This window comes from Tachypleus tridentatus, chromosome 2 (assembly GCF_004210375.1).
Source record: "Tachypleus tridentatus isolate NWPU-2018 chromosome 2, ASM421037v1, whole genome shotgun sequence".
Lineage (NCBI taxonomy): Eukaryota > Metazoa > Arthropoda > Merostomata > Xiphosura > Limulidae > Tachypleus > Tachypleus tridentatus.
In genome coordinates this window covers 100,054,016-100,080,046 of record NC_134826.1, presented here as the reverse complement: position 1 = coordinate 100,080,046, position 26,031 = coordinate 100,054,016, and the positions used below count along the sequence as shown (strand labels likewise).

Genomic DNA, 26,031 nt, shown 5'->3' with positions numbered 1-26,031 from the left:
TGCATATCTGGATGACTGGTATGGTATTAACATTTTTACTAACAAAGCAGAGAACAACGTTTTGACCTTCTTAGGTCATCTTCAGGTAACCAGCCGTCATTTCTCTTATGTTATATTATAGTGTTACAAATTTATTGTTATACATTTATTTTAATATCTACTTTTTATTCAGTTTGATGTATGTAACATATATTGTTCGATATGTATTGCGCCTACTCTACAAATTTATAGAAGATTCTCGAGAGCAAGAATCAACAATATATGTTTCATGAAAACATTAGCGTATCTTTGAATATTGTTGAACTTTCGAGAATCTCGTCTAATGAGTATATAAAAGCTAATTATTGCAGACGCCAAGAGGCTAGATTGTTTAATTATTCGGAATTAAGAACAAAGACACAGGGGTGTCGCCGAGAGAGTAATATTATATTGTTTGGTCGCCTCAGAAGCTACTCTAGTGAGAAACGCTTATTAATCGGTAAGCTACATATATTTTACCAGAAACATTTAATACATCTTGGCTGTTGCAAACTTCAGTGAATTAACTTCGAACGTTAGTGTTTTTACGAGAACATTAACTATTGGGGTCAGGAAAAACTCACTTATGGATAACAGAGCTAGCTAGCACTTTTGTCAAACAAAGTATATCGGTGTACCAACATAAAATTAATTTGCTCGTTGTGGACTATGACCGCTCATAAAACATTTAGTTCTAACCAGGTAGAAGACTAAATATTGTTTGTGAGTTTGTAAAATACTCGTATATGAATAACTATTTGTGATAACATTTATTATAACTTTTATTGTTGTTGTTTTTGTACCTTAAAACATATTTATTTTAAGAAAGAAAATTTTGTATATCAGTCATGTTGGAAGTATCATAAATTTGATACACGTCAACATTCAGTTAACTACTCAATTAAAATTAAAATTTCCGGCTATTTGTAATCTTAATAAGTAGAGTACGTAATATAATATATAGGAGACTCGTCCGAGATAAATTATAATATATAACAAGAGAAATGTCCTTGAGTACCTAAAACAAACTTTATCTGCGACAGCAAGACTTCGTTTTTAATAATCGTGTGTGTGTGTTTTCTTATAGCAAAACCACAAAGGTCTATCTGCTCAGCCCACCGAGGGGAATCGAACCCCTGATTTTAGCGTTGTAAATCCGGAGACATACCGCTGTACTAGCGGGGGCTTTTAATAATTATACTTACTGCAATACGAAGCAACTGTTGTATTGTGTATTTTTTTTCAACATGACCTCCCACTTTACAGCACAGATGTAAGCTAATGAGCTAGTTATGACGCCTTTATATTTTATTACAGAGAAAACAAATGTTAAGCTATTGCACATACCTGAAATGGAGAACTGATGTCTGGAAATTCAATGCAACTGTTAAGACTTGTATAGTTACAGTTAAGTTCGTAATCACTGTCACCTGGAAAAGTTTTTTTTTTTCTTATTATATGTTAATTAGGTTAATCAAAGTTTATATATATATTTAAATATAATACTTATAATAATTCCATTAATTAATATTTTTTCCAAAACTTAAAAAAGTTAGAATTCACACCTAATTCATATTATAAGTAGGCCCGGCATGGCCGAGCGCGTTAAGGCATGCTCTCGTAATCTGAGGATCGCGGGTTCGCATCCGAGTCGCGCTAAACATGCTCACCCTCTCAGCCGTGGGAGCGTTATAATGTGACGGTCAATCCCCCTATTTGTTGGTAAAAGAGTAGCCCAAGAGTTGGCAGTGGGTGGTGATGACTAGCTAGGAGACTTCCCTCTAGTCTTACACTGCTAAATTAGGCACGGCTAGTACAGATAGCCCTCGAGTAGCTTTGTGCGAAATTCCAAAACAAACAAACATATTATAAGCACAACTTCCCCTCTTTTGTTTATTAAAGAGAGATATAAAAATTGCTAAACCATCTGTATGTTTATAACTATATTTTAAATAAAAGGGACTGTCATGGTCTAGTGGTTAGGTCACCCTGCGAGTACCAATCCCGTTCACGGAACATCCTCGCACATTTAGCATTCTGGGTTTTATAATGTGACGGACAATTCCATTTTCCACTGGTTACAGAGTAGAACAAGATTTGATGGTGCTTGATGTTGACTTAGCTGTATCACTTTTAAGTTAAGAAAGGCTAATACAGATAGTCCTAGAGTAGCTTTTCTCAAAATTCTGCAAACGACAAATCGTATATTAAAAAGTTTGCTAATGTAAATTTTATAGTTTGTATTTCGTTTTACCTTGTATAAACAAATTTTTACTATAATCTATCTATGATACACACAAAATATAGATGAATACCTGAATGTTAATCTCATAAGCCTCATAAAGTTACTAATGAAACAGAAGGACAAAGTCTATCATTGGTTTATCCTGTTTCAGATATTTGCTTCTTGTAGAAGTAGAAAGTCTAATATATGTGGGATTACAATTTTACCATATTTTAGCTATTTGTACAAATAATAAGCTGAATCAATGATTACGTTTTCTCTAACAAACTTTAAAATGTATACTAATATGCATTGCAAAAAACTGATAAGATGAATGTACACATTCTCTCTAAATTGAATTACGCTATTTTTCGTTATTAAAGATTAAAATACAGAGTTAATTCAAAGTGAAAAAGTAGGGCATTAAGACAGATCAACGATTTCAAAACATAATTAGTATAGCTACTTGGAATAGCATCGCTCTCTTCTTAAATAAGAACAATTTTGCAAAGTGTTTAGAATAGCCATATTTAACCATAAAAGTGCCAGAAATTCTTATCAGCAGAAGAACCATACTTATTTCTAACATTAAACAAAAGCGTGAATTTCATGTGAAAAGAAATAATGAATTAAAATTGAGAAATTTTAAAATAAACAGCATTGAAAGATAAAGATTAATGTTTTATTAAAAACGTTCGCTTTGAATATCAATTGTGAGTGCAACACAAAATTTCAGACCTTATTTTATTTTACTACAATTAATCAAACACGTTTCAATCAGCAAGTGCAAAATATTATAATGATATGAAACGTGATCTTTAAGTATTAAGGTACATTTCTTTAAACTTCTATTCAAATATTCTACATAGTAATTACTTAATCTTAGAAAAAGGTTGCATTGTACAAGAACTGTTACACACGCTTATATTTTCTCGGTTTTGTTTTTGTACCGTTTTGAGGAATCACACTTATTGCTGTCTGTATCAAAGAGACATGTACAGGTTTGTATGAATATTTTTACAGAATTCTTTAATGACATAAGCAATATAAGAATTTTGAGATACTTCAACAATACATTGGATTTATTTAACAGAATAGTATTTCTTTATTGTTCTTCCCATTCAGACATGAACCTGGGCAGACATTCAGTCTTTGTCTTCGGTAAACACCTTCATGTTTGTTTTTTTGAATTTCGTGCTAGTCATCCCTAACTTAGCAGTGTATAACTAGATGGAAGGCAGCTAGTCATCAACACCCACCGCCAGCACTTGGGCTGCTCTTTTACCAATGAATAGTGGGATTTACCATCACATATTATAACGGCCCCACGGCTGAAAAGGCAAGCATGTGTGGTATGAAGGGGTTTCACACCAACCCTGGAATTAGGGACATCTTTAATTCAAATTTATTTCTGCTTAGCTTCCTGTAGAAGTTTTATAGCAAAGTGGAAATTATTAAGTTGTCTAAAGACTTACATTCGCAAGCTCTCGTTTCATTTGACACTTACATTTGTCTGAATTGCCTTTGCTCAACAATATTAAACTTAATATTCTTGTACATATTGGAACCTACATATTGTGAATTTTGACAAAATGTAACAGAGTAAGATATCCTGTTACACTGTGGTGCTGTGACAAAAACTTTCGCTCCTTGTCCAACGTTTATTTTGAATATTTTTCTATTTCCAGTTGAATCTTTAGTTTTGCAAAATTTGTAAATCGTTATATTGAAAAGACAATTTCTAAACCTGAGTAGAATTTATGATAAAGAGAATGAGGCTGTAGTTGAAGAGGAGATACAATAATAAAATGCTACAAGGCACACTATTGAACCAATATTTTTCCAGACATGGTAAAAGCTTTGTAAAGTTTCTCTATTCATTTTTGAGACTGTAAGTTTGATGTGCTTTACAAAAAACTATACATTTCAGTATATTCTCTGCAAGATACACTCTAAATATAGAAGCATAGTATAGTAAAGAAAGTTTAAGGTTGCAAAGAGAAAAGTGGATATACTGAAATAATTACTATATAACTCTACGATGCTCTCTCATTACCTCAGATATTGTCTGGAGATATTATGTGTTTTACCCATGGCTGAATAAAGAAATGAAATACAGAGTTTGCTGCATAGTATCACAATCTTATCAGACAGGACAGGGTATATTGATAATCCTCCAATATAATGTACTGAGGCAAAAGTCTGCAATTTTGTGGATGACACGAATACATATATGTCACGAAATTCAGTTCTTGACTTATTCAAGATATTTTGAGAAGACATTGACTATCCTTTAGTAGCACCCATGGTGGATCACATTATAGAAGAAAAAGCAACTTAGCTTTTTAGTTTAAGTGAAGCCTCTTGATTGTGTAATTGAAATGATAATGTGAAATAGACACTTTATTAAGAATTTCAAACATGTTGTTATTCGAAATGAAAGAACTTAGGAAATGTGAAGCATCATGTGATGTGAGTGTAGAGTGTATGGGCAAATAGATTACTGAGTGGAAAACAGTTATCAATTAATTGAAACATATTAAGACGTATGGAGAAGAATAGGGTCAAAATTAAAATGCCAAAAGTTTAAATGCTGAACCTGAAAAGTTATATTTTTTAGATAAATGGAATGACTACTTATCAATAAGTTGATTGAAAGGTTGCTTTAAGGCTCACAAATATACTGACAACCAACACCACTATATAAAGAATGGTTCAGTTGCCATAGCTTAGCTGATCACTGGTGATAAGAATGTATATATCCTGTTTAAATAAAAGACCGATACTTGAACAGATACACTGTTCAGGTAATTATGGAATGTTTTGGTTTCTATTGGATACCACAACTGCATCAGACTCTACAAAATTTACTGCTTTCAACAATTAGCATTAAATTCGTAATGGCAAATGTGGGCAAGCATGGTATGAATGGAAAGTTGCATCTTCAACATTTTCTTCTTAATGCTACATGTACAGTTGAGATAATAGTATAGAGTCTTAGTTATTTGATTGTTATCTTAGTTTCAGTTAAATTTTCTACAGGTTTGGTTTATTCAAAAACGAACTGAAATCATCAGAAAAGTCATACAGTAACAATCATATTTGGTCAGAAAACAGCGTAGTGCACCTGTTTATGCTAAAAACCGCCAGTGGTCAAGTAGATGACCTATGGAAACAGTACAATGTACTGTTGTCATATTCTGTATTAATAGAAATAATGCAGAAATATCTTGTCTGTCTGAAAAACATGTTTGATCAATGATCTCCAAGAACTCCTGTTGTACCGATAATAATCTATAACTATAGATATTTGGCTATTCAGCTCCAAGGAGAAATGATCATTATTACAGTAAGAGAGGCAGAGGTGATGCAGATACATTAAATAGCTAATTTCGTAGTCACTTTAGTTTGTCTAAAAATGAATTCAACATTTCTAGAGCACCAAAAGAGCAAATTAAAGATTATGATAATAAGCTGAACTGGACAGAGGCAAGGATTCAGTGAATTTCTAAAACATTGCTGACAGGCCTGTGGAACCAATGAAATTTTTTATCAATCAACAGTCTCATATCAAGAAAAGTAACATGTCTTCAACAAAACAAAATATTTTTCTAAGGAAGCTTCCACTATTAAAATCAAACTATGATGAAAGATAGATAAATCGGAGCTATGGAAAATATTTGGTCATTTTCGTTAGTAATTGTAGGAGAAGAAGAGGGAAAGCTACATTTTTGTTTGGACTTTAGGTTGATGAACATGGTAACTTATGTTGATGCCTTTCCTCTACTATGTCTACAAAGAAATGTGGAAGTATTGGAATGTGTCTGAGGACACGTTCCTGACGTCTTTCTAACATCAAATTTGAAATTAATTATAAAAGTAGATATATGATTATTTCCCCATTTGGGAGAACAGCATAGATTTCAAATCATAATATCTAGCTTTTTAGTGTGGTGTTAATTTTCAAAGCTTGATGGAGTTTACATTTAGAGAAATAAATTGAAGTGACATTTTCTATCTGACTGACTTATTAGTCATTGATCACACATTTTAGTCCAATGTAAATGAGAGTGATGTTCTATTAGATTAAGAGCAGGCTTGAAATTGAAACCTGTGTTCATGTGCATGAAAGAGAGTGTTTCCTAGTCCTATTGTTGCAAGAACATAGTGATGGCTGATCCTGCGATGAATATAGTTGTGAAAAATAACCCTCTCCAAAGAATTAATCAGAAGTCTTCAACTCTATGTTTTGTGTGGTACTGTTAATGGCTTTTAGTAGTTGCATTACAGTATATATTGACTTTGTATTGATAGAGAAATGTAAAGATATTCCAGTGCTTGGAATGTGATTTGGTAAAAAACAACAGTACTTGTTTCTCCTTGACAGGACAATTAATTCCAGTGATAGTGGAACTTAAGTAATTTCTTCAGAAGTATAGAATAGTATAAAGTATATGCATGATAGCTATATACTAAAAGCTCCTTTATACCAAGACTGTACAACATGTTTTGCCAAAATAGTGGATATCAATATCTACAACATATGATGAGAGCTGTTTGTTAAGTTGTGCTAATAATTAGATGTCCTGCATGAAAGAAGATTTTTCCAGCTTCATGCATATCAAAGCATTAAAGAATGATGCTTAAATTATATTTGTCAGACATTAATGACACTACATTTATAGCCGAGAGTTCATGACCAGAAAGAAAAATCGTATTCTGAAATAACTGATGAATATCAAACATCTAAAAGGTGCCAATGCGTTTAGATAGTAATGCTGCAGATGTACAACTTTATTGTACAACACAGCTTTTGCCAGCAGCGTGAATATACTAACCAGTGAAATTATTTCCACTTGTCAAATGTTCAGATTTTAAATCAGTTGAACGTAGGACTGATACACCTAGCATTTGGAATTTTTCTTCTCAAATAAAAGAGCAAAATGGCATTAAGTACTATTTTATGAGCCACTAAAATGTAGATGTCAAACCACCAAATAGCCAAGTGGAGATCCCATGGATGCAATACAACTGTGATGCATATAATGGTCACCAGTAGATGTCTGTGACTTGCTGCGATAAATTTCCACAATTAACAAATAACACACAGTTCACTTGTTTTAAAATAATATATTGAAATAAGTCAATATACCAAACAAATTACATAAACAAACTTGCGCCTTCGGTGGCACAGCTGTATGTCTGCAGACTCACACTGCTCGAAACCGGGTTACGATACTTGCGGTGGGCAAAGCAGAGATAGCCCAATGTGTAGCTTTGTGCTTAATTTCAAACAAACAAACTTGCGATAAACTGTCACTTCTATAATAAAATTAAATTTAATACTCGCACTTTAAAAAATATCTTAATAATAACACTCGCATTAAACATACACAATAAACCCCTATTCAAGAAAAAAATATTTACATGTTCAAAGTCTACTCATACAATTTCCATCAACATTCTCAGCCTCTTGATCATATTATGGTATAAACCTACCAAGTGATATTCGTACTGTTGATTTCACACTTTATATGCAAGTGACTCATGGTCCGTTTGAATGGTAAATTTCATCCTGTAGAGGTAGTTCTGGAATTTCTGAATAGCAAATAAGGTGGTTAGACTTTCTCATTCAATCCAGAGTAGTTTTGTCAGTAATCAACAGCTTTTTACTTATATAAATTATGGGAAACAATCTGTCTACGTATTCGTACAGAAGTAAACAACGAATAGTTTGTTGAAGTCTGGCACTCTAAGAATGAGCAAACTTCTAAACATGTTTTTCAGTTTCTGAAGTATCATCTGTTGCGGTTGTTCCCACTTCACTTTGTTGGGTTGACATCTGTTGGTCAAGTTTTGAGTTGCATACTAATTTTATATCCAAGTTTAACAAGTACTGCTATGTGTTCCTCACTACCGGCTCTTCTTCTCCGGTTCATGGTTCTTTTAATATCTGCACCAGGCCCTATGCTGTTCTTTCATAGAGTTACTTGAAGAGTGAAAATATTGTACTTGTTCATGGGACAGCTTGGTAAAAAAATTACACTGCCTGCATCTACCTGTCTAAATCATGCGATCTCTTCTGGCATATCATCTTGAGCATGCTCTTTAAGACTCCATTGACTTTCTCACTAAGTTTATTACACTTTGGATTGTACAGATTAGTACATAAAGAGTTGCCTAATGTAAAAGAGTATACACGACTTTTACACAATTCTAAAGTAAATTCGGTCCCTCTCTGACTCATAGTCAAGACAGAAAGCCTACTCTGCAAAACACGTCTAGGATAGCTTCCCCTATTCTGTGTATCGCTATCTTCGGCAATACCATGGCTTCTTGGTAACGTGTTGCATAGTTGATTGCCAGTATATACCGGTTACCCTTGTCAGATACAGGTTTAATGGTCCGACAAAGTTTACAGTTGCTTTGTTGAACAGCTCTTCTTTAAGAAGCATCTTAACCAGTGGCACATTGGTTACCTTCCACCTAGGTACTGTCAGTTATCAAATGTCATATAACCTGCAGAAACTCATCACATCTCCAATAAACGCCGGCCTATGAAGATTCTGGTGATTCTGTCAACCATCTTCTTCGTTTCTATGTGTTGTTCCATAATAAGTTTACTCACTTGAGTTCAGTATTCTGTTTGTTATTGTAATCTGTTTAGCTTCTCCAGTAGAATTGTTTTTATAGGTCTCGTACAGCAATCTATTCTGATTCTTTAATCTTTAAGTTCCTTTCTCCTTTGTTTTTGGCTCAATGTTCTTCCAGGCACTGCCTCAAAGTTTCAGCAGTGAAGTTTCTTTCTTCTGTGCTTCTTTCAGTTCCTGTAAACTAGCTTTCAGGATGTCATATTTTGAAACTAGCAGGAGCTTGCTTTTTTTTTCTTTGAGCTCTTGTTGTGATATAAATGCCCCATGTTCTTTATATCTGGTTCTTCAAAGCTTCTACTACCTTGTATATTGCCAATCATCAAGTCATAGATGGGTGCCTTCATAAAAGTGACCTTAAAGCTTTCCATGTGTTATGGAATATCTACCTTTATTCTGTTAATGGAAACTGTATCACTGTTCCCTTAATTAGCACATACAGGTGTAACTTCTCTATAATCTGGTCATCAAATACTAGAGTCGTTCTCACCACTACATTGCTGTTTTCAGTGTCTCTTCCATAGAACTTTCACTTTCATGTCCCCAACGTAGTCTTCACCTACTAGCATGTTGTAGTTTCTTGGTGCCTCTTAATGTTCGTCACTCTTTCTAATCACCACTGGCACTGTGCAGTCATTTGCTAACTTGAGCTTAAATCGAAACGCACTGTTTAATCATGGTGGTAGAACTCCTTCCTTGTAGTAAAATTGATGAATTTTCTCTATTATCTTCACCGTGAGAACCACTTTTTTCTTGTTTCTGTCAGCACTATCTTTGGAGATATCTTCAGTTGTTTTATGTTGAGATATCTGCTGTTACTAGTTGGTGACACACTTACACTCACTCGCAGTGTGTCCCATTTTATAAAAAAAGTATATCATCTCTTCTGCCTTTTGTCTATTGACTTATTGTCACCTTTGCTGGTATCCTGCTTCTTGTCAGCTATACTTTATTTTGACTATGCTTAATTATTCTTGGACTTGTCAATTATAATCCCTCCATGGGCAACCATATACTGTTTTGCCATCTTGGTTATCTCATCCACGTCTTTCAGGAACAGTAACATCTCAGTGGAACACATTAGCACGAACTGTTTACATATTAGTAAATCTGCCAGTCTTTCAAAATTATCTTTACATATAGCCATGCCAGTCCACTTTGTGAAGTAAGAGGTTTGACTTCACTGAGCTTTTAGCTCAAGCTTTGTCACTACGTTCATAGCATTACAGTAAGACCACTTGTAACTAGCCACAGTTTATAGCATCTTCTAGTGTCATGCCTGCATTAATTTATAGTCCTTTTATTTCGAGAAGGAGCTGAGAAAAACTGCCCAACCACCCTTGTTCCAATTTCTCATCAGGAAAGCATTCATATCATCCTTCTTTCTTTTTTTTACTGTTAGGTGGGCATGGCGCTTTTATTCTTTCTATTTACATCTGTCATCCCTTTTCTTTTGTCTTTCTCAGTTTGTGCTCTCGTTTTTTTCTATTTCCAAACTCTTCTTTTCTTTCTTTTCTGTTTTTTCTTTTACTGTTTGGGTTTGTATTTCATGCTCACCTTCTTATTTCTGTCATTCTCTTTCTTCCTCTTCCCCTCTTGCTTCTATTGATGCTTCTTTCTCTTCAGGTATTGTTGTTGTTTAACAAAGTATCATAGATCACCACCTTTGAGCTCAATCTGTTCACCCTTCTCTGTCCACTTATTAAAGTCAATTGGCATAGTTACATACTGTTGTTGTGAATGATATTTTCGCTATCATTACTGTTATGCATATAAAAGGCTTTTTGCTACTGTTGTTTACATCTTTTTTACTATCATTTACCACTGAAATTCAACAATAAACAAACAGTACAGAGTTCACTTCTTTTAAAATTATACTATAACAAGTAAAATATATATAAACATTTTTATTACGCTGCTGGTCGCCACAGTTGTATCCAAAGCATTAAATAATTGATTTTTTAACAAAGTTCACTCAAACTGGTTCATTTATTTTAGAACACAAGTTGACAAGATGAATTATTCTCTCTGCTCTGTTATTACAGTACAGTTGTTAAAATTTCATTTTAAAAATCGCCGCTATACACTGTTTATGGCTAAATTCACAACCATGCTGTCTAGATCTATCTAATTATCACTCGCTGGGACAGCCGTAAGTCTACAGATTAGCAATGTTACAATTAGGTGTTTGATTCCCCTCAGTGAATACAGTAGATAGCATGATGTGGCTTTCCTATTAAAAAGAAAACACACACACTATATCTAAATATCAAACTAAATTTTCGAGGACTTATACCCCAATACAAATTTAGGATGTTCCACTCACGACGAGATATTATGATGCAATAAAACTCAATTAAACAACGAAAATCCCAGAAGGGGGGGTATAATATGATCCAATACTATAATAATCAACAATTCTTTACTATTGAATTAAACAACATATCATTTGTATGCAGTTATGTAAAAAAACTTTCGAAAAACTACCACTTCTAAAAATATCTAAACTTAGCACATGTGTTATCAACTAACTAAATCATTACATTATTAAACTTGAACTGAAATAATCATGTATATCTAACATTGATTTAAGAATACTTTGCAAATGAAATAACTTCAATATTCATAAATTTTTGATTTTTTATTTGTTTTTTAATTTGAATTTCGCGCAAAGCTACTCGAGAGCTATCTGCGTAATTTTGCAATGTAAGACTAGAGGGAAGGCAGCTAGTCATCACCACCCACCACCAACTTTTGGGCTACTTTTTTACCAACGAATAATGGGATTGACCGTAATATTATAACGCCCCCACGGCTGAAAGGGCGAGCATGTTTGGCGTAACGGGGATGCGAACCCGCGACCCTCGCACGCCTTAACCCACCTGGCCATGCTGGACTCATACATTTTTTAATTATTTTTAAACAGAATCATAGTTATCAGTTTATTCAAAACCAGATGAAATATAATATATTTATTTTCTTCCAGTACTTGTGTCTTATAATTATATTTTATTGAAAAAAATATAATTATTTTTGAACTTTTCAGTAATTACTTAATGTTAATGCTCACTGTTGTGGGTCAATTTCTGACACCGCTTTGATATACTCCCGTTATAATGAAATTTTATTTTTATTAGTGTTCTATAAGGAACTTACTCACACCAAAGTGAAACATAACTTTCTGCTTAGTATTATATCAATAACACAGAAAAATATGAGGAATTGTTTCGTACTAGTAATATTTTACTTTCTTCATTCTAAATTTTAACAACTAATGTAACCGTTCATCAATTCCACAATGTTGAAAGAAGCAGATACTAACAATAAGAACACGATTTATGAACCTGCACACATGTTACCTATCACGTCTGAGTCAATACAGTCAAACAAGTCAACTTATGCCAATTTTTACATCCATATCACGTAGGTGTTTGCCAGATGTGGAAGCATATGATAAATGAAAGAACTACGAAACAATGCTCCCAATCTGTGATTCTCCACTAAAATAAAGTGTTATATCAGAATGAGTAATGAATTTTCATCATGATAGATACATCTACCCTTATGGGTGACACTTTCATGCAAGTTTTCAGAACCCTTAATCAATGCCCTAGCTCGCCTCACTAAAGTTCACACCATACAGGTGTCTTGTCACTCTTGTATTTAAATTTTTTTATCTCATGTCATGTGTTCGATTTAACAGGTTTTTTTTTGTTTTTTTTTTGTGTATTTTATATAATGTTACACTCATTTATGTTTCAATTTACTTTATTTCATCTTTTGTGTGATTTTCTTCTGTTATTTTAAATTTTGATTGTTATTTAATTTTTTTGTTTATTTGTATTCTTAACTTGTTCAGTGCCGTAGACAAGATAACTCGTCCAAGCCAATCGGTAACATAGTGCTACGAACTAGTTAATTCGTTCTCAATAATACTTAACTTCAACGCTAGATGTCAGAACCATACATGCATTTGACCTACTTACAAATGATTTCACTTTCGATCCAAAATAGCACCACGAAAAAAGTTACAAAATGAAAAAGCATTAGAGTTGTATTGTAGCAGCTGAAATACTTGGCAGTCAACAGGTTAAATCATACAGTTGATATCACATTGATTCATTTAAATACTCATTTTATTTGTTGGTGCAAACTATATGTTGATGTCTTTGTGTTTCTATAAAGTTACAATCCTTTATAAGTATCGATGAGAACAAGGTGAGAACTAATGTGAAACGATTTTAGGGCCATTAGAGGACTAAGAGAGTCAATGTTATTACTTTACGTAATATAATTAATTTCAGACGACTATCCCGTTTATTTTGTAACGTATACAAAGTATTAATATTTTAAATAGGCAGAAATTTTAATATTAATATGTATCAACTTTATAATATTTGCCAACAAGATTGATACACATAATTTTCTTTCTTAACGCAAATATATTTTAATATGCATACAACAATACAAATTTATAATAATCATTATTAGAAATACTGGTTTATATACAAGAGTTTTACAAACCTAGCCTCCAAGGCCCACAACACACCAACTGCAGACGACCAACAACAATAATACTGTCTCTTGGCTCATAGATTTATAAAGTTTAAGGTGAGTTTATAGAACGCTCGACAATGTTCGAAAACACGTTAGCGTTTATATATATGTATGTATATATCCGTGTGGCCAGGTGGTTAGGGCGCTTGCCTCGTAATCTGATGATTGCGGGTTCAAATCCCCGTCACACCAAACATGCTCGCCCTTTCAGCTGTAGTGGCGTTACACTGTGACGGTTAATCCAAAGAGTTGGCAATGGCTGGTGATGACTAGCTGCTTTCCCTCTAAGTCTTACACTGCTATATTAGGAACTGCTAGAGCAGATAGCCCTCGTGTCGCTTTAAGCGAAATTTAAAAGCAAACAATACAATAAATGTAGTACATTGTCAAACAATTATGTACTTTCATTTCAATAAGCATTACAATATATAACACAATCAATACGAATAACCTGATGACAATAAAATTACATAGCACGTGAAAATGCTTGATTATAAATGTTATCCTTTTGACTTAACACAGTCAATGATCCCACGATTGAGGTGTTCTATGAAAGCTGGTATGAGTTTCAAAAAGTAATAGGAAATTTCTTATTAGGTTTTCAACCAATTTACAAGTTTTACAAAACTGAAAACATTTTGCGTGATTTTTGAAATTCTTATAATTTTATCAGATATCTTGACCACTAAATGATCTCTCATAGGTAGTTCATCGGATACTTTCGATATTTCAAAATGATGTTTTTAGAACAACAAGCATATAAACTATAGCCCAGTTCTCTGAAGCTAGTACATTTGGTGGTCTCCATTTCTTCATAAGCACACCATTTTTGTAAAAGTAAACATTTGGAACTTTCTCCAGTACACTCTCCGGGAATGCATATTTAAATACTGAAGAGATCTGCAAATCGTTTTCTACCTCACCGATCAGTTTACTTCTTAAAAGTGGAACTTTATGAGTTCAATCAGATTTCTCACCCTCATGATTGTCACTCATCAATGAATTGTCAGTAGGACAGTTATTCAAAAGATCCCCGTCGGGTATAAAAAATACATAATATCGTCCTCTGAACAATTGTCTATAATTTATTTTTGGCTTAATTTCTTCGCCTGAGCTCGAGTCACAGCAAACGAGGAAACACTTCCGGTTTATTCTCAACAACATCTAACTACAATTGGTCCTGAAACTACGTCTGATGTTAGATAATGTTTTCAAGAGTAACATTAACAAAACAACTCGTAATACCCTGAGCAAAAATAGACTATCAGCGGCAGAACTCGAATATGAAAGTAGTACACCTTCTAACAACAATAACTGATCCACCCCAGTATCACGTAAAATACGTATAAGTAGGGTATTAGTGTTATTTGTCAAAAGTATAGAACCAACAGAAAAAAAATATAAATTATATTTATATCAGCCTTTTTATCAGTAACCAAATCAACATCACTGGGTGATATGTTGAAACTATGTCCATATATAGACACGAACACAATGAGTGTTGGCTAATTTTCTTTTTTCTTTTTCAAACTCCAACAATCGGACGTTACATGATTAGATGTTTTACAAAACGGCAATTTTATCTCGTCTATAATATGATTTTAATTTAGAGAAGCTGGATTTTTTTTTAAATCTTCAACCCTAGTAAATTGAATAGGTACAGATTTTTATTGAGATAGCGGAATTTCTATTTATAAAAAATGGTTTTATGTATTAAAGTGTAATCATGAGAAAGAGCAGCTGGTTCCTGTAGTGTTTCAACTTTTTTTTTCATCCAAGTAAGTTTTTCGGTTGTCACTTGTACAACGTTTAAATTCTTCAGTAAGACAATATTCTCTTAATTTGTCGAAATTGTTGCCAATGTTCATAGCATCGATCAAAATAAATATCTTTTTCACGTGCGAATTCCAAATAACTTTAACTATCTTGCTTGTTATAACCTCTAAATTTTTGGTGATAAGACTCAGGTCCTAAGTTGCATGCTTTTAGGACAGCTTCTTTAATCTTATCATAATTGGAACAATCTTCTAGAGAGAGAGCAGCATAAGCTTCTTGGGCATTATTTGTCAAAACATTGCAATAATAATGACCATTTTTCTGTGGGCTATTCCATGGTTTGGACAACTTTCTCTAAATGTTGGAAATATTTATCATCTTTATTTTCATTAAATGGTGCTACCTTAATATACTGATTGAGTTCAAATTTTTCATTTTATCTTGGTCAATCGGAGTTGAGTCTAATTTCAATTTCTTTTGGTCTAATTTCTTGCTCGGTTTTGATACGGGCTTGTGCAGTATCGAGACATTTACACTCTCTTTTAGCTTCAATACGGGCTCGTACACGCTCGGTTTGTTTGAGTTTTAATTCGAATTATAACTTATCTTTATCGCTGAACTCTGGCTGACTAATGGAGTCATTAGAGTATTCCCCTAACGCTTCCTTAACTTAACAAATAATCAAAGACTATTAATTTAAAAGTTAATTGCATTATTGATGGTCCAGGTCCACGACAAGTAAATTCTGGGTTAGTATTGTACATTGCTGCCATTTTTTGATTGGCTTCCCACAGCTTCCTTTTTACTGATGAAGATATTTAATGTCCTCGTAGAAATAATAATGTCAAAACATGCAAATAGCTTTGGATGGAAAAAAAGGAAAACATTTGCTGTGGTCAAATTCAACAAGCAATTGAAGGTAGTCTGGAGCTTCTGCTCAATAAACCTCATGTTTGATGACCGATATAAGAGATAGAAGTCGTCGCCTAAAGCTCGTTTACAACATTAAGAGGAAGCTGTGTAGTGTTGGCATTAATCTTAAAACTGAAAAATGTGGCATTCAATAGAAAGTAGTGAGGGACTCCAAGTTCCTGTGGAAAAGAAGCTAAAAGCGTTAAACCCTCATATGCTTGGGATCACTTGTCCAGTAAAAATATCCAAATAAAAAATGGGTAAATGCCGTACCTCCAGGTTGACGGAACCCACACTGGATGGGCAAGAAGAGGCTGTTTGATTCGAAGAACCTAATTAGACGAGCGTTAACCATCCTCTCTAAGACTCTAAGCATCAGAGAAAAAGATTAATCTGCAAGATCCAGTTAGGGAATAGAAGATTTGGGTTCATGAGAAAAACTCTCAAGAAGAGTTGTGAAGATGTTCTGTATATAAACAACTTCCTGGCCACTAGAGAGCAAAATGGAAAAGGAATAGGAAGCATACCTCCCATTAACCATTCGAATCTTATACCAGATTATTTTATAATTTGACACAAAGCACGATAGTCTACTACTACATTTACGGATTATATTTATTGGTTAATTGCTATGTCGTAATATCCATTGATATTACGAGCATGTTTGGCGCGACGGAGATGCAAACCCGTGACCCTCAGATTACGATCGCACGCTTTAACACGCTTGGCCATGCCGGGCCAGGTATGGTGTCAAATACCTAAGCTGACGAAAGAATAAAGTTATATCCAATAAACGTAAAGAAAATTACATTTTCTATAGATACTATACAAAATCCAATATCGATAAATTTCTTTTGATACCAAATACGTGCTGCTAACCAAATGCATACGCTTACTTCGAACGTATATCTAGCTGTACATAATAGCTATATTTTTTTAGCTTCAACCTAACTTATTACTCATCTGTTCTTTATCTAAACATAAAATGAAGAAAAATCAAAATTTAAAACAAAAATTATTTTGCAACATACTGATATTTTAACACTAAACAGAGGTTTGACTCCAACTAATATTTGCCATTTTGTTTAAAGTAACTTACAACTTTAATGTCTGAAAATATGAGGCCACATTTAAGTTAAATGGCTCAGTTAATCGTCACAATTGCACCTACTGGGCACCTGAAATACCGCATGTTATGGTCACCACGTAAACGTACCACGGGTTACAGTGTGGTGTGGATTATCAGCGTTGGCGTAATTGGACCATTCTTTTTAAAAAAAACACAGTCACTGGTCTCGTTTATCTGAACTTGCTACAAGAATCTGCCGTGCCACGCATTGGAGAGCAATTTGGAGATGAGGAGTTTTATTTCCAGCAAGATGGAGCACTGTCTCACTACCATCGTAATCTGAGGGCCTATCTTGACAAAAATTTGATGAACTGGACTTTTTTAAATGGGAATACGTCAAAGATAAGGTTTATAGCCCAAAACCTGAAACAGTCAATGAGCTGAGAGCAGCAATTGAAAGAGAATGCAGCCAAATACCAAAAGAAATGATTCGTGAAGTTTGCAATTCCATCTGTCCGCGTTATCAGCAGTGCCTGAATCAGAATTGTCATTAGTTTGGACACTTGCGATAACTCAAAACATGCTGCACTTGTCTTCTTAAACTTCGATTGTAAAAACCTAGATATATCTTAATAAACATTGTATTTATAATCATTGAAAGTGTGTATACAGATTTTGGGACACCCTGTATATTACCTAATAATAGATAAAAGACAGTTATAGTTGAATAGTTAGGGAAGATAACGTATGTATTTAAACTTTAATGGTTATTAAAAAATCTAATAACTTTCCAGTTTTAAGTACTTTCCAGTTTTTAAGCTATCAAAAGAAACATTCTCACCTGTTTGCGGTTGTAAATTAACAGAGGTCGTCATTAGCACTGACCTAGAAGAGCCTCTGGACATAAAAAGGAAAGATATAATCAACAGTACTATAAGTTTTGCATCCTTCATCTTGTTGATTTATTTGAAGTTCAAGAGTTCACAAACAGCACATTAAAACTAATGTAAATGGTTGTCACTAAAGTCCCTGTTATAAGCACGGTTATAGGTTGCTTAAATAAATAGTTTTCTGATGTTTAAAATTCTTATCTGCGAGTACATAGTACGTTTAGCTGTAAAGGCTGCTTGGTTAAAATACAAATAGAGTCTATCGAAAGTGAGATAACATGTTTGTGACAATCCCTCACAGAGCTTATAACTTCATAGAATTGTACACTATAACTTGTAAACTAGCATGTGCATCAAAAATGTTTCAGACTTTGCACCTAGAATGTCAATCTTATCAATTCGTGCATGTTTGCAAGATTATCAGCTATTTCGTAAATTAACCTTTATCTTGCACTGACAATATTACTGATAACACACTGCATATAACTTTACGTCTGTAAAAATAACATAAGAAAATTAACCGTACAATTTTTATCACTTGTAGTAGGAAAACACAATTATTTATTTTATAAAAGTGCAAAATATTTTTTTATTAGAAACTGCAGCCAGAATTATACAAGTCATATGCACTGATCTATTGTTTTCTAGTCTCTTTACCGCTAAATATTCCATTGTAAATTTACATCAATTTGGATAACCCATTTCAAATTAACTGTAAATTACGCTGAACAGATTTTATAGAAACGCGAACAAACGATAATACCTTTATAAAGAAATTATTATCCAAGTACAGTAAGGAAAAGTTATAAATAAATAAAATCAAGTTCTTTTCCCTTTTTTTAAATTATTACCCCGACAATTTCAACTAAAAAGTTGTTGACACATTTATGTAAATAAAAGAAGTTAAATACTTATTCCGTTTTCATACAACTTTATCAACATTATTAACACAAGGATTTAATTACACTATGTAATAAAATTTTTACTTTTTCTTGTTCCTGGGCAGAAAGTGTTATTTTCCAATTGCTTATGCCTAAAGTAAATGGAAAAGAGCTATTTTTCTCTTCAAATTTGCTTCTGTGACCTAGGTAATGAAATTTTTAAATTTACTCATTTTCCCGAACATTCCAGGTAGATTCAGTGCTGAGTAGCAGATAGAGAATTTTCTTGAACTTACAAGAATTTTCAAGATCCTTATAGAATATTGTAAAACTTACAAGAATTTTCTGGAATGTTGTAGAACCTTTTAGAATTTTCTAGAACTTTCCATAGTAATATATATATAAGTGTGAAATATAATGAGTATGGCCGGGAGGTTATCGGAGACTTCAAAATGGTGGCATTCGTGATGGGTCTCCAAGGTAGCTTTACCAAGTTTCCTTGTTATCTTTGCCTTTGGGACAGCAGGGACGCCAGAGCGTACTACAACAGGAAGCACTGGCCACAACAGACCGAGTTCTCTGTGGGGAGGCACAATGTCAAGTCTGAGCCAATAGTGGACTTCCAGAAGGTGTTGTTCCCACCATTGCACATAAAATTGGGTCTTATGAAACAATTTCTCACAGCTCTTGATAAGGAGACTGCAGCCTTCAAGTACCTTCATTACTTCTTCCCCAAGCTGTCTGAGGCAAAGATCAAAGCTGGCGTCTTCGTTGGACCACAAATAAATAAGATCCTGGAGTACACAGAATTCCCCAAGAAGCTCAGTAGAAAGAAAAAAAAGCTTGGGGCAGCTTTGTTGCAGTGGCTCGGGGCTTTTTGCAGGATGTCCCTGAAAGTCCATAACCTTGACGCTCATCTCGATAAATTGAAGGAGAACATGAGAGCATACTCAGAGGAACAAGGCGAGCGCTTCCACCAAGATATACTGGATTTTGAACGCCACACCAAGGAGCATATAACGAAAACATGATGGGAGTCTATATTTGGGGGCTGATACGTGAAAGTGATTTACATTACAATCGCAAATCTCGTAAAACTACTCACTTCTAAACAATTTTGTATAACTTTAATATAAATATATGTAAATCTTGATTCATATGTTGTTTTATTCAGACCTTATGTAAATGAAAATGTACAAATTTGCTCGTTTTACATATAAAATAGGAAAATTTCATTATTCAGATCACAAAAGCAAAGTTTGAAGAGAATAATGGCCATTTTCTGTACTTTTACAGCATAAGCAATTAAGAAATAACACGTACTATCCAGAAACAAAATTTATTTTGACGCTACTCATCTGCTAACGGCTCTTCTTATAATGTTTGATCTACAAGCTACGATCTATTCCATATTAATATTTAGCTTAAAGGTTTCATTTTAACACTTCTGACTAAATTTGAACTGCATATGCTAAATATACGTTTAACTAACTGGCTCTCGTTTTTGTGGAACAATAGGATAAATTAGAAACAAAGAAAATGGAAACAGCAAGTACTAGCTAAGTATAAATATATATATTCAAAAATTAAGTCACAGAATATAGGAAAAAGAAGACATTAAATAAAAAAAGTTTGCGAATTCTACAAATATAATAAAGAAACTTTTGAATATTTTGAAACGAAGACAATAAATGAGAAAGTATAGTCAAAAAGGTACATCGAGCTAAGAAGGAAAATTTAAAAATATTTAAGTTAGGAAAAAATCAGGTAATAAAACATGCGTATGAATATTTATTATAAGAGCAACTATTATATAAGTGAATTTATAAGAACTTGAATAAGACAAAACACCAAGTACGAAGTTTTAAGTTTATGAATACACAGAGAAAGACTAAAAAGAGGAATAAATATATATTAGTAGTTATGTTTACAAAAATAAACTCGTAATCTGAGGGTCGCGGGTTCGCATCCCCGTCGCGCCAAACATGCTCGCCCTTTCAGCCGTGGAGGCGTTATAATGTCACGGTCAATCCCACTATTCGTTGGTAAAAGAGTAGCCCAAGAGTTGGCGGTGGGTGGTGATGACTAGCTGCCTTCCCTCTGCCCATATTGGGCAAAAAGGAAAATATCGAAGAAGTAGATAACATTACGCAATTATGTAAGCTTATGAATATTTAAAAATAGTAACAGCATCACTTCATCATATTAGCCTAGGAGGTTTTTTTCAGGAAATATAAAGCGCCTGAAAGAGTAATGAGTGTTTAGATTAGATATGTGAGACAATAATGATCAATAACTGAGGAAAAAATAACCCTGTAAACAACACATCTAACTTTACATATCATTCTAACCAGATGAGTACAATGGTAAAAAAAAACATGTAATGTATATAATGCATTAATTTATCAGTTGGGTATCTTCGTTATCGATATTTTCGGCCAAAACCACATTAATACTCCACAAGGTTTGGATAGCTTTGGAAGATTTAAGTTATTTCTAAGTCCGTATACTGAGATAAATGTACAAAATACGTATGTATATGTGTAATAACTATATTAATATTAGTAAAAATAACACGTGTTATTTTCTACTCAATAGGAAATATAGCCTATGAGCTATTCGTCAAGCAAGAGTTTTACGCATGCGTGATATAAATATCAGCAACACCATTCTCACTGCGTTTCTGACAATGGTGTACTTTATTGGAAATGTTTGTTTTTGAAATTTCGCACAAAGCTACTCGAGGGCTATCTGTGCTAGCCGTACCTAATTTAGCAGTGTAAGACTAGAGGGAAGGCAGCTAGTCATCACCACCCACCGGTAGCCACCTCTTGGGCTACTCTTTTACCAACGAATAGTGGGATTAACCGTCACATTATAACGCCCCCACGGCTGAGAGGGCGAGCATCTTTAGCGCGACGCGGGCTCGAACCCGCGACCCTCGGATTACGAGTCGCACGCCTTACGCGCTTGGCCATGCCAGGCCTACTTTATTGGAATAATAGCTATAATAAGTTAGGAAACAATGATTTATAAGCATAATAAAGTGATGTACTTTACTTAATAAGGTATCTAACAAACTGTGCAATAAATATTATACATTTATAAGATACGTGTAAGAATGCAAATTATATGATACTTCTTATAATTATACAGTTATTGTAACCCGAAGAATAATTGTTGTTCTTTCGGACTATAACTTACGAAACATGTAATAACTAACTGTTTGCTTCATGCAAAGTTACTGGTTCTCTATACCTTCGGTGTTCTCATACCACTATACGCAAAACTTAGTATAATCCTGCCTGACAACACATTTTCTCATTGGTTTATCTTTCCTACTATTCAGTTGAAATAAGTTTTTGATTTTAAATACATATCTAAAATATACAGCAAACTGTATAGAAAATTTAATATGTGTCATAGATTTTTCTTTTACCCCAAAATTTTTCCAGGGTTAACTGTTGCTCCCAAATGTATGCTGAGTGGGTGCAGCCGGATCATCGTTTTCTTCTGTGTCCTGACCATGAACTCTCTTTTAGTCGTGAATCACGTGATCCCAATCGTTTTCCTGTTTCGGAAAGGAATTTATATTGTTGGTTGCACTTCATTAAGACAGTGACGGAACATCCATGCACGGTAATTCTTTTATATCCTTTACCATTACTGTATGTTTACTTACGTTTTTGTTTCTTTAAGGAAAATAATATCGAACAATGATGTGTATATATATACACATACATACATATATATGAATACTTCTATGTTTCTTATTGAATGCATGTTTATTTAAACTTGAGTTATAAACTCGTTTGTTTGTGGGTTTTTTTTGGTGTTTTTTTTGCAATTTATGTTACATGCTTACCTCGTGCCTAGAGAGAGAAAGTTATTCACGTTTGCCTTTGTGATTTGTTTAGAGTTGATTTTTAACCTCTGGTATAAATAGTTATATTTTTTTATCAAAATGAATAAGAATACAAAATATTATAAAGATAATATAGTATTGTTATAGACTTGTCATTAACCACACCTGTTAGAGGGTTATAAGTTTCAAATGATTGTACTAATTAAATCTGTGTGTAGGCATAAACATCTACGTTGTTCTTTCTATAAATATGGATATATGTTACTACGCGCTTAACAAGATTTCAAGTAAGATTTTGTATATGTTTATATATTAGAAGTTATAAACTTACTAATTCGAGGGTTTTTTTTTTTTTTCAGTTACCATCCAAGTTATTTAATATAATGGACAACTTCTTTGTTAACTTAAAATTAATTGTAACCATACGTAATTTAATGGTAGTATAAAACTTCCAGGAAAAAAAAAACAAAACCTAATATTCATGATATAACGTTTTTACACAAACTTTTTTGGAGATGTGAGAAATGAAACTAAGTTGAATTTGTTAGTCCTTGTTGCATAGTTCTCCAGATGGTTAACAGCGAGTTTGAGGAACTTAATATCCTAATTTCCGGGGCTAAATTCTCTATGGTAGACGAGTATGTGTGTGTGTGTGTGTCTTCCTTATAGCAAAGGTACATCAGAATATCTGCTGTGTCCACCACGGGGAATCATATTCCTGATTTCAGTGTTGCAAATCCGTAGATTTTCCGCTGTCCTATTTTAATTGCTTCAAATAATTTATAAGCTGTATATTTCATTTTCATATTCATTCAAAGAATCCAAATTGTCGTGCATTTTTACACTTTACCATGAAACTGATGTGAGCTTCCCCAGTACATTATATATAACTTAAACAATATTTTAATTATTTCACCCTTAATAAGAATGTGTGAGTTTTCTGTAAGGAACAAGATAAGTTCTTACAAACACTGAAAGGTGTTATTTGATATTTTGCCAATCTGTCCTCATTGAAAGAATTTCAAAAAAATGGAGCTTATTACCAAACTTTCAAGAACAGAGTAAGTTTCAGATATAATTAATATTATGGAGACTTAACAATTAAGAAAGTTTTGAATTAGATTTAAGCCATATTAGATACTTACTCAGTTGTTGGTTTTTAATTTTATTAGCATTTTCTAAACTCGTGATTTCTGCTCCTGTACCTAAAGAAATAAAAAATACACGAAATAAAACAACCTGTATAAGAATATACTTTAGCGTTTCGATGTTAAGATATGTAAGTTTTTATCTATTATTACCAGTATTACTTACTGGTAAATGTATTAAAATTGAGATATGTCCACGATATCATTTATGTTAGAAATCAATTAGAGTAAATAGAAACTAGAGACAATGAACCTAATATTAATCTATTACTTTAGTATTCATTGTTAAAAATTAAACTTTAGATGATATAAAGAGCTCTTTGTGTTTTTGTGAAGAACGATTTAAAATCTAAACCCAATCTATTCAGTTTTTTGAAATACATAGAAAAATGTTTACAGCCACTTGTTTACTTACATGATGACCACCTTGTTTACAGTTACACTTCTTACATTGTGACCACATATTGTTTTACGGTCAAACTGCCTACATGGTGACCACTTATTGTTCAAACTCACTTTCGTACAATTAATGATTCGTTTGTTTATTGTTAAGCACGAAGCTACACAAAGCGCTATCTGTGCTACGACCATCGAGACTATTAAAATCACAACCAAGTTCTCAGCGTTATAAGTCTCGAGATTTAACCCTGTGCTACAATAAAGCTACAAAAATTTATATGCAAAAACAGCTCGTTTGGGTTGAGAAAATATTTTACATAGAAGAGCGAACAACGTTTCGACCTTCTTTGGTCATCGTCAGGTTCACAAAGAAAGAGGTAACTGACCGGAAGCTGACCACATGTTTGAAAGGGGTTGTGTAACTGAGTGTCGGAATGTAGAGGGCGGTATTAGATGTTTGAATATATAATTTTATTTATTTTATTATATTAATATAGGTATAAAGGCGTTCCTTTATATTGGTTTATTTTGGATTTAAGTTGTTGTATAAGTAAGGCTTCTTTAATTTTGCATTTGTTTATGTTTATTTCTTTATTTAGTATTTGAGTGTTTTCTATGGTTATGTTGTGTTTATTTGACTTGCAGTGTTCGAAAACGTGTGAAGGTGACTTTATGTTCTTTGAATCTGGTTTCCATTTTTCTACTTGTTTCTCCGATATAGAAGTCGTGGCAGTTATCACATTGTATTTTGTAAATAATGTTGGTGTGGTGTTTGTCAGTGTAGTTTTTACATAGTATAGACCTCAGTTTTGTGCCTGGTTTTTTGAATAAATTTGGTATTAACTGGAATGTCATATTTTGTTACTAGTTTTTGCCAAATCTTGGTTATTTGTTTGCTGATGTCAGGAATATATGGTATACAGCAGTATATGGTTTCGTGATTTTTTGATTCGTGAGATATATTTACTTTAGTTGGTTGATTTTGCTTTCTGTCTAAATGTGTGCGTATAATGTTTTCCACGGTTTGTGGAGGAAACTTATTGATGTTGATGAAGTATTGTTTCATTTTGTCTAATTCATCGTTAATTTTATCTGGTGAGCATAGTTTTATGGCTGTGTTTATTTGGTTTCTTAGTATGTTGAGTTTTTGTTTTGTTTCATGTGCTGAGTCCCAAGGAATGTATAGTCCAGTATGGGTGATTTTTCGGTGGATTTCTGTTTTGAATTGTGTGTCAGTTCTTGTAATTTTGAGGTTAAGAAATGATATTTGATTGCTTTCTTCCTGTTCACATGTGAAGTTAATGTTGGGATGTATAGAGTTAATGTGATTGAAAAAATTAAGTATGTGTTCTGTAGATTTGAATCCTGCAACCGTGTCATCTACATATCTGTACCAGTGTAGTGGTGGATGTAATGCTGTGTTAATTGCTTGTGTTTCAACTTGTGTCATAAAAATATTGGCTAGAACTGGTTGTACTGGGTTGCCCATGCTTAGACCATTTGTTTGTATATATTTTTGGTTAACTCTTTAACAATGAGCAATAACATTAGCAAATTACAAACTAAGTCTTTAAACGTAGTATATCAATATTACATGTTAAAGAAAAACAGTCCTTTACTGCTGAATAGCAGTAAGAGTACA

The 26,031-nt window shown here is 33.3% G+C and overlaps 1 protein-coding gene and 1 long non-coding RNA gene across 3 annotated transcripts in view; both read right to left on the bottom strand.

The window, feature by feature from the left end:
* Window positions 1-18,408, bottom strand: part of LOC143244684 (uncharacterized) — a 52,968-nt gene extending 34,560 nt beyond the window's left edge. The window contains exons 1-2 of one of the 2 annotated variants that reach the window (XM_076489783.1): window positions 18,048-18,408; window positions 1,366-1,448 (exon numbers count right to left, since the gene is read on the bottom strand). In XM_076489783.1, the coding sequence (XP_076345898.1) occupies window positions 1,366-1,448; window positions 18,048-18,159 (195 nt within the window). In that variant the 5' untranslated portion in view covers window positions 18,160-18,408. The remainder of the gene's footprint in view (window positions 1-1,365; window positions 1,449-18,047) is intronic. The other variant, XM_076489782.1, reaches the window with a different exon arrangement.
* A 3,961-nt stretch (window positions 18,409-22,369) lies between these two features.
* Window positions 22,370-26,031, bottom strand: part of LOC143244688 (uncharacterized) — a 68,900-nt gene continuing 65,238 nt past the window's right edge. Inside the window, exons 2-3 of the long non-coding RNA XR_013025278.1 lie at window positions 23,988-24,047; window positions 22,370-22,548 (exon numbers count right to left, since the gene is read on the bottom strand). This is a non-coding gene — a long non-coding RNA (uncharacterized LOC143244688). The remainder of the gene's footprint in view (window positions 22,549-23,987; window positions 24,048-26,031) is intronic.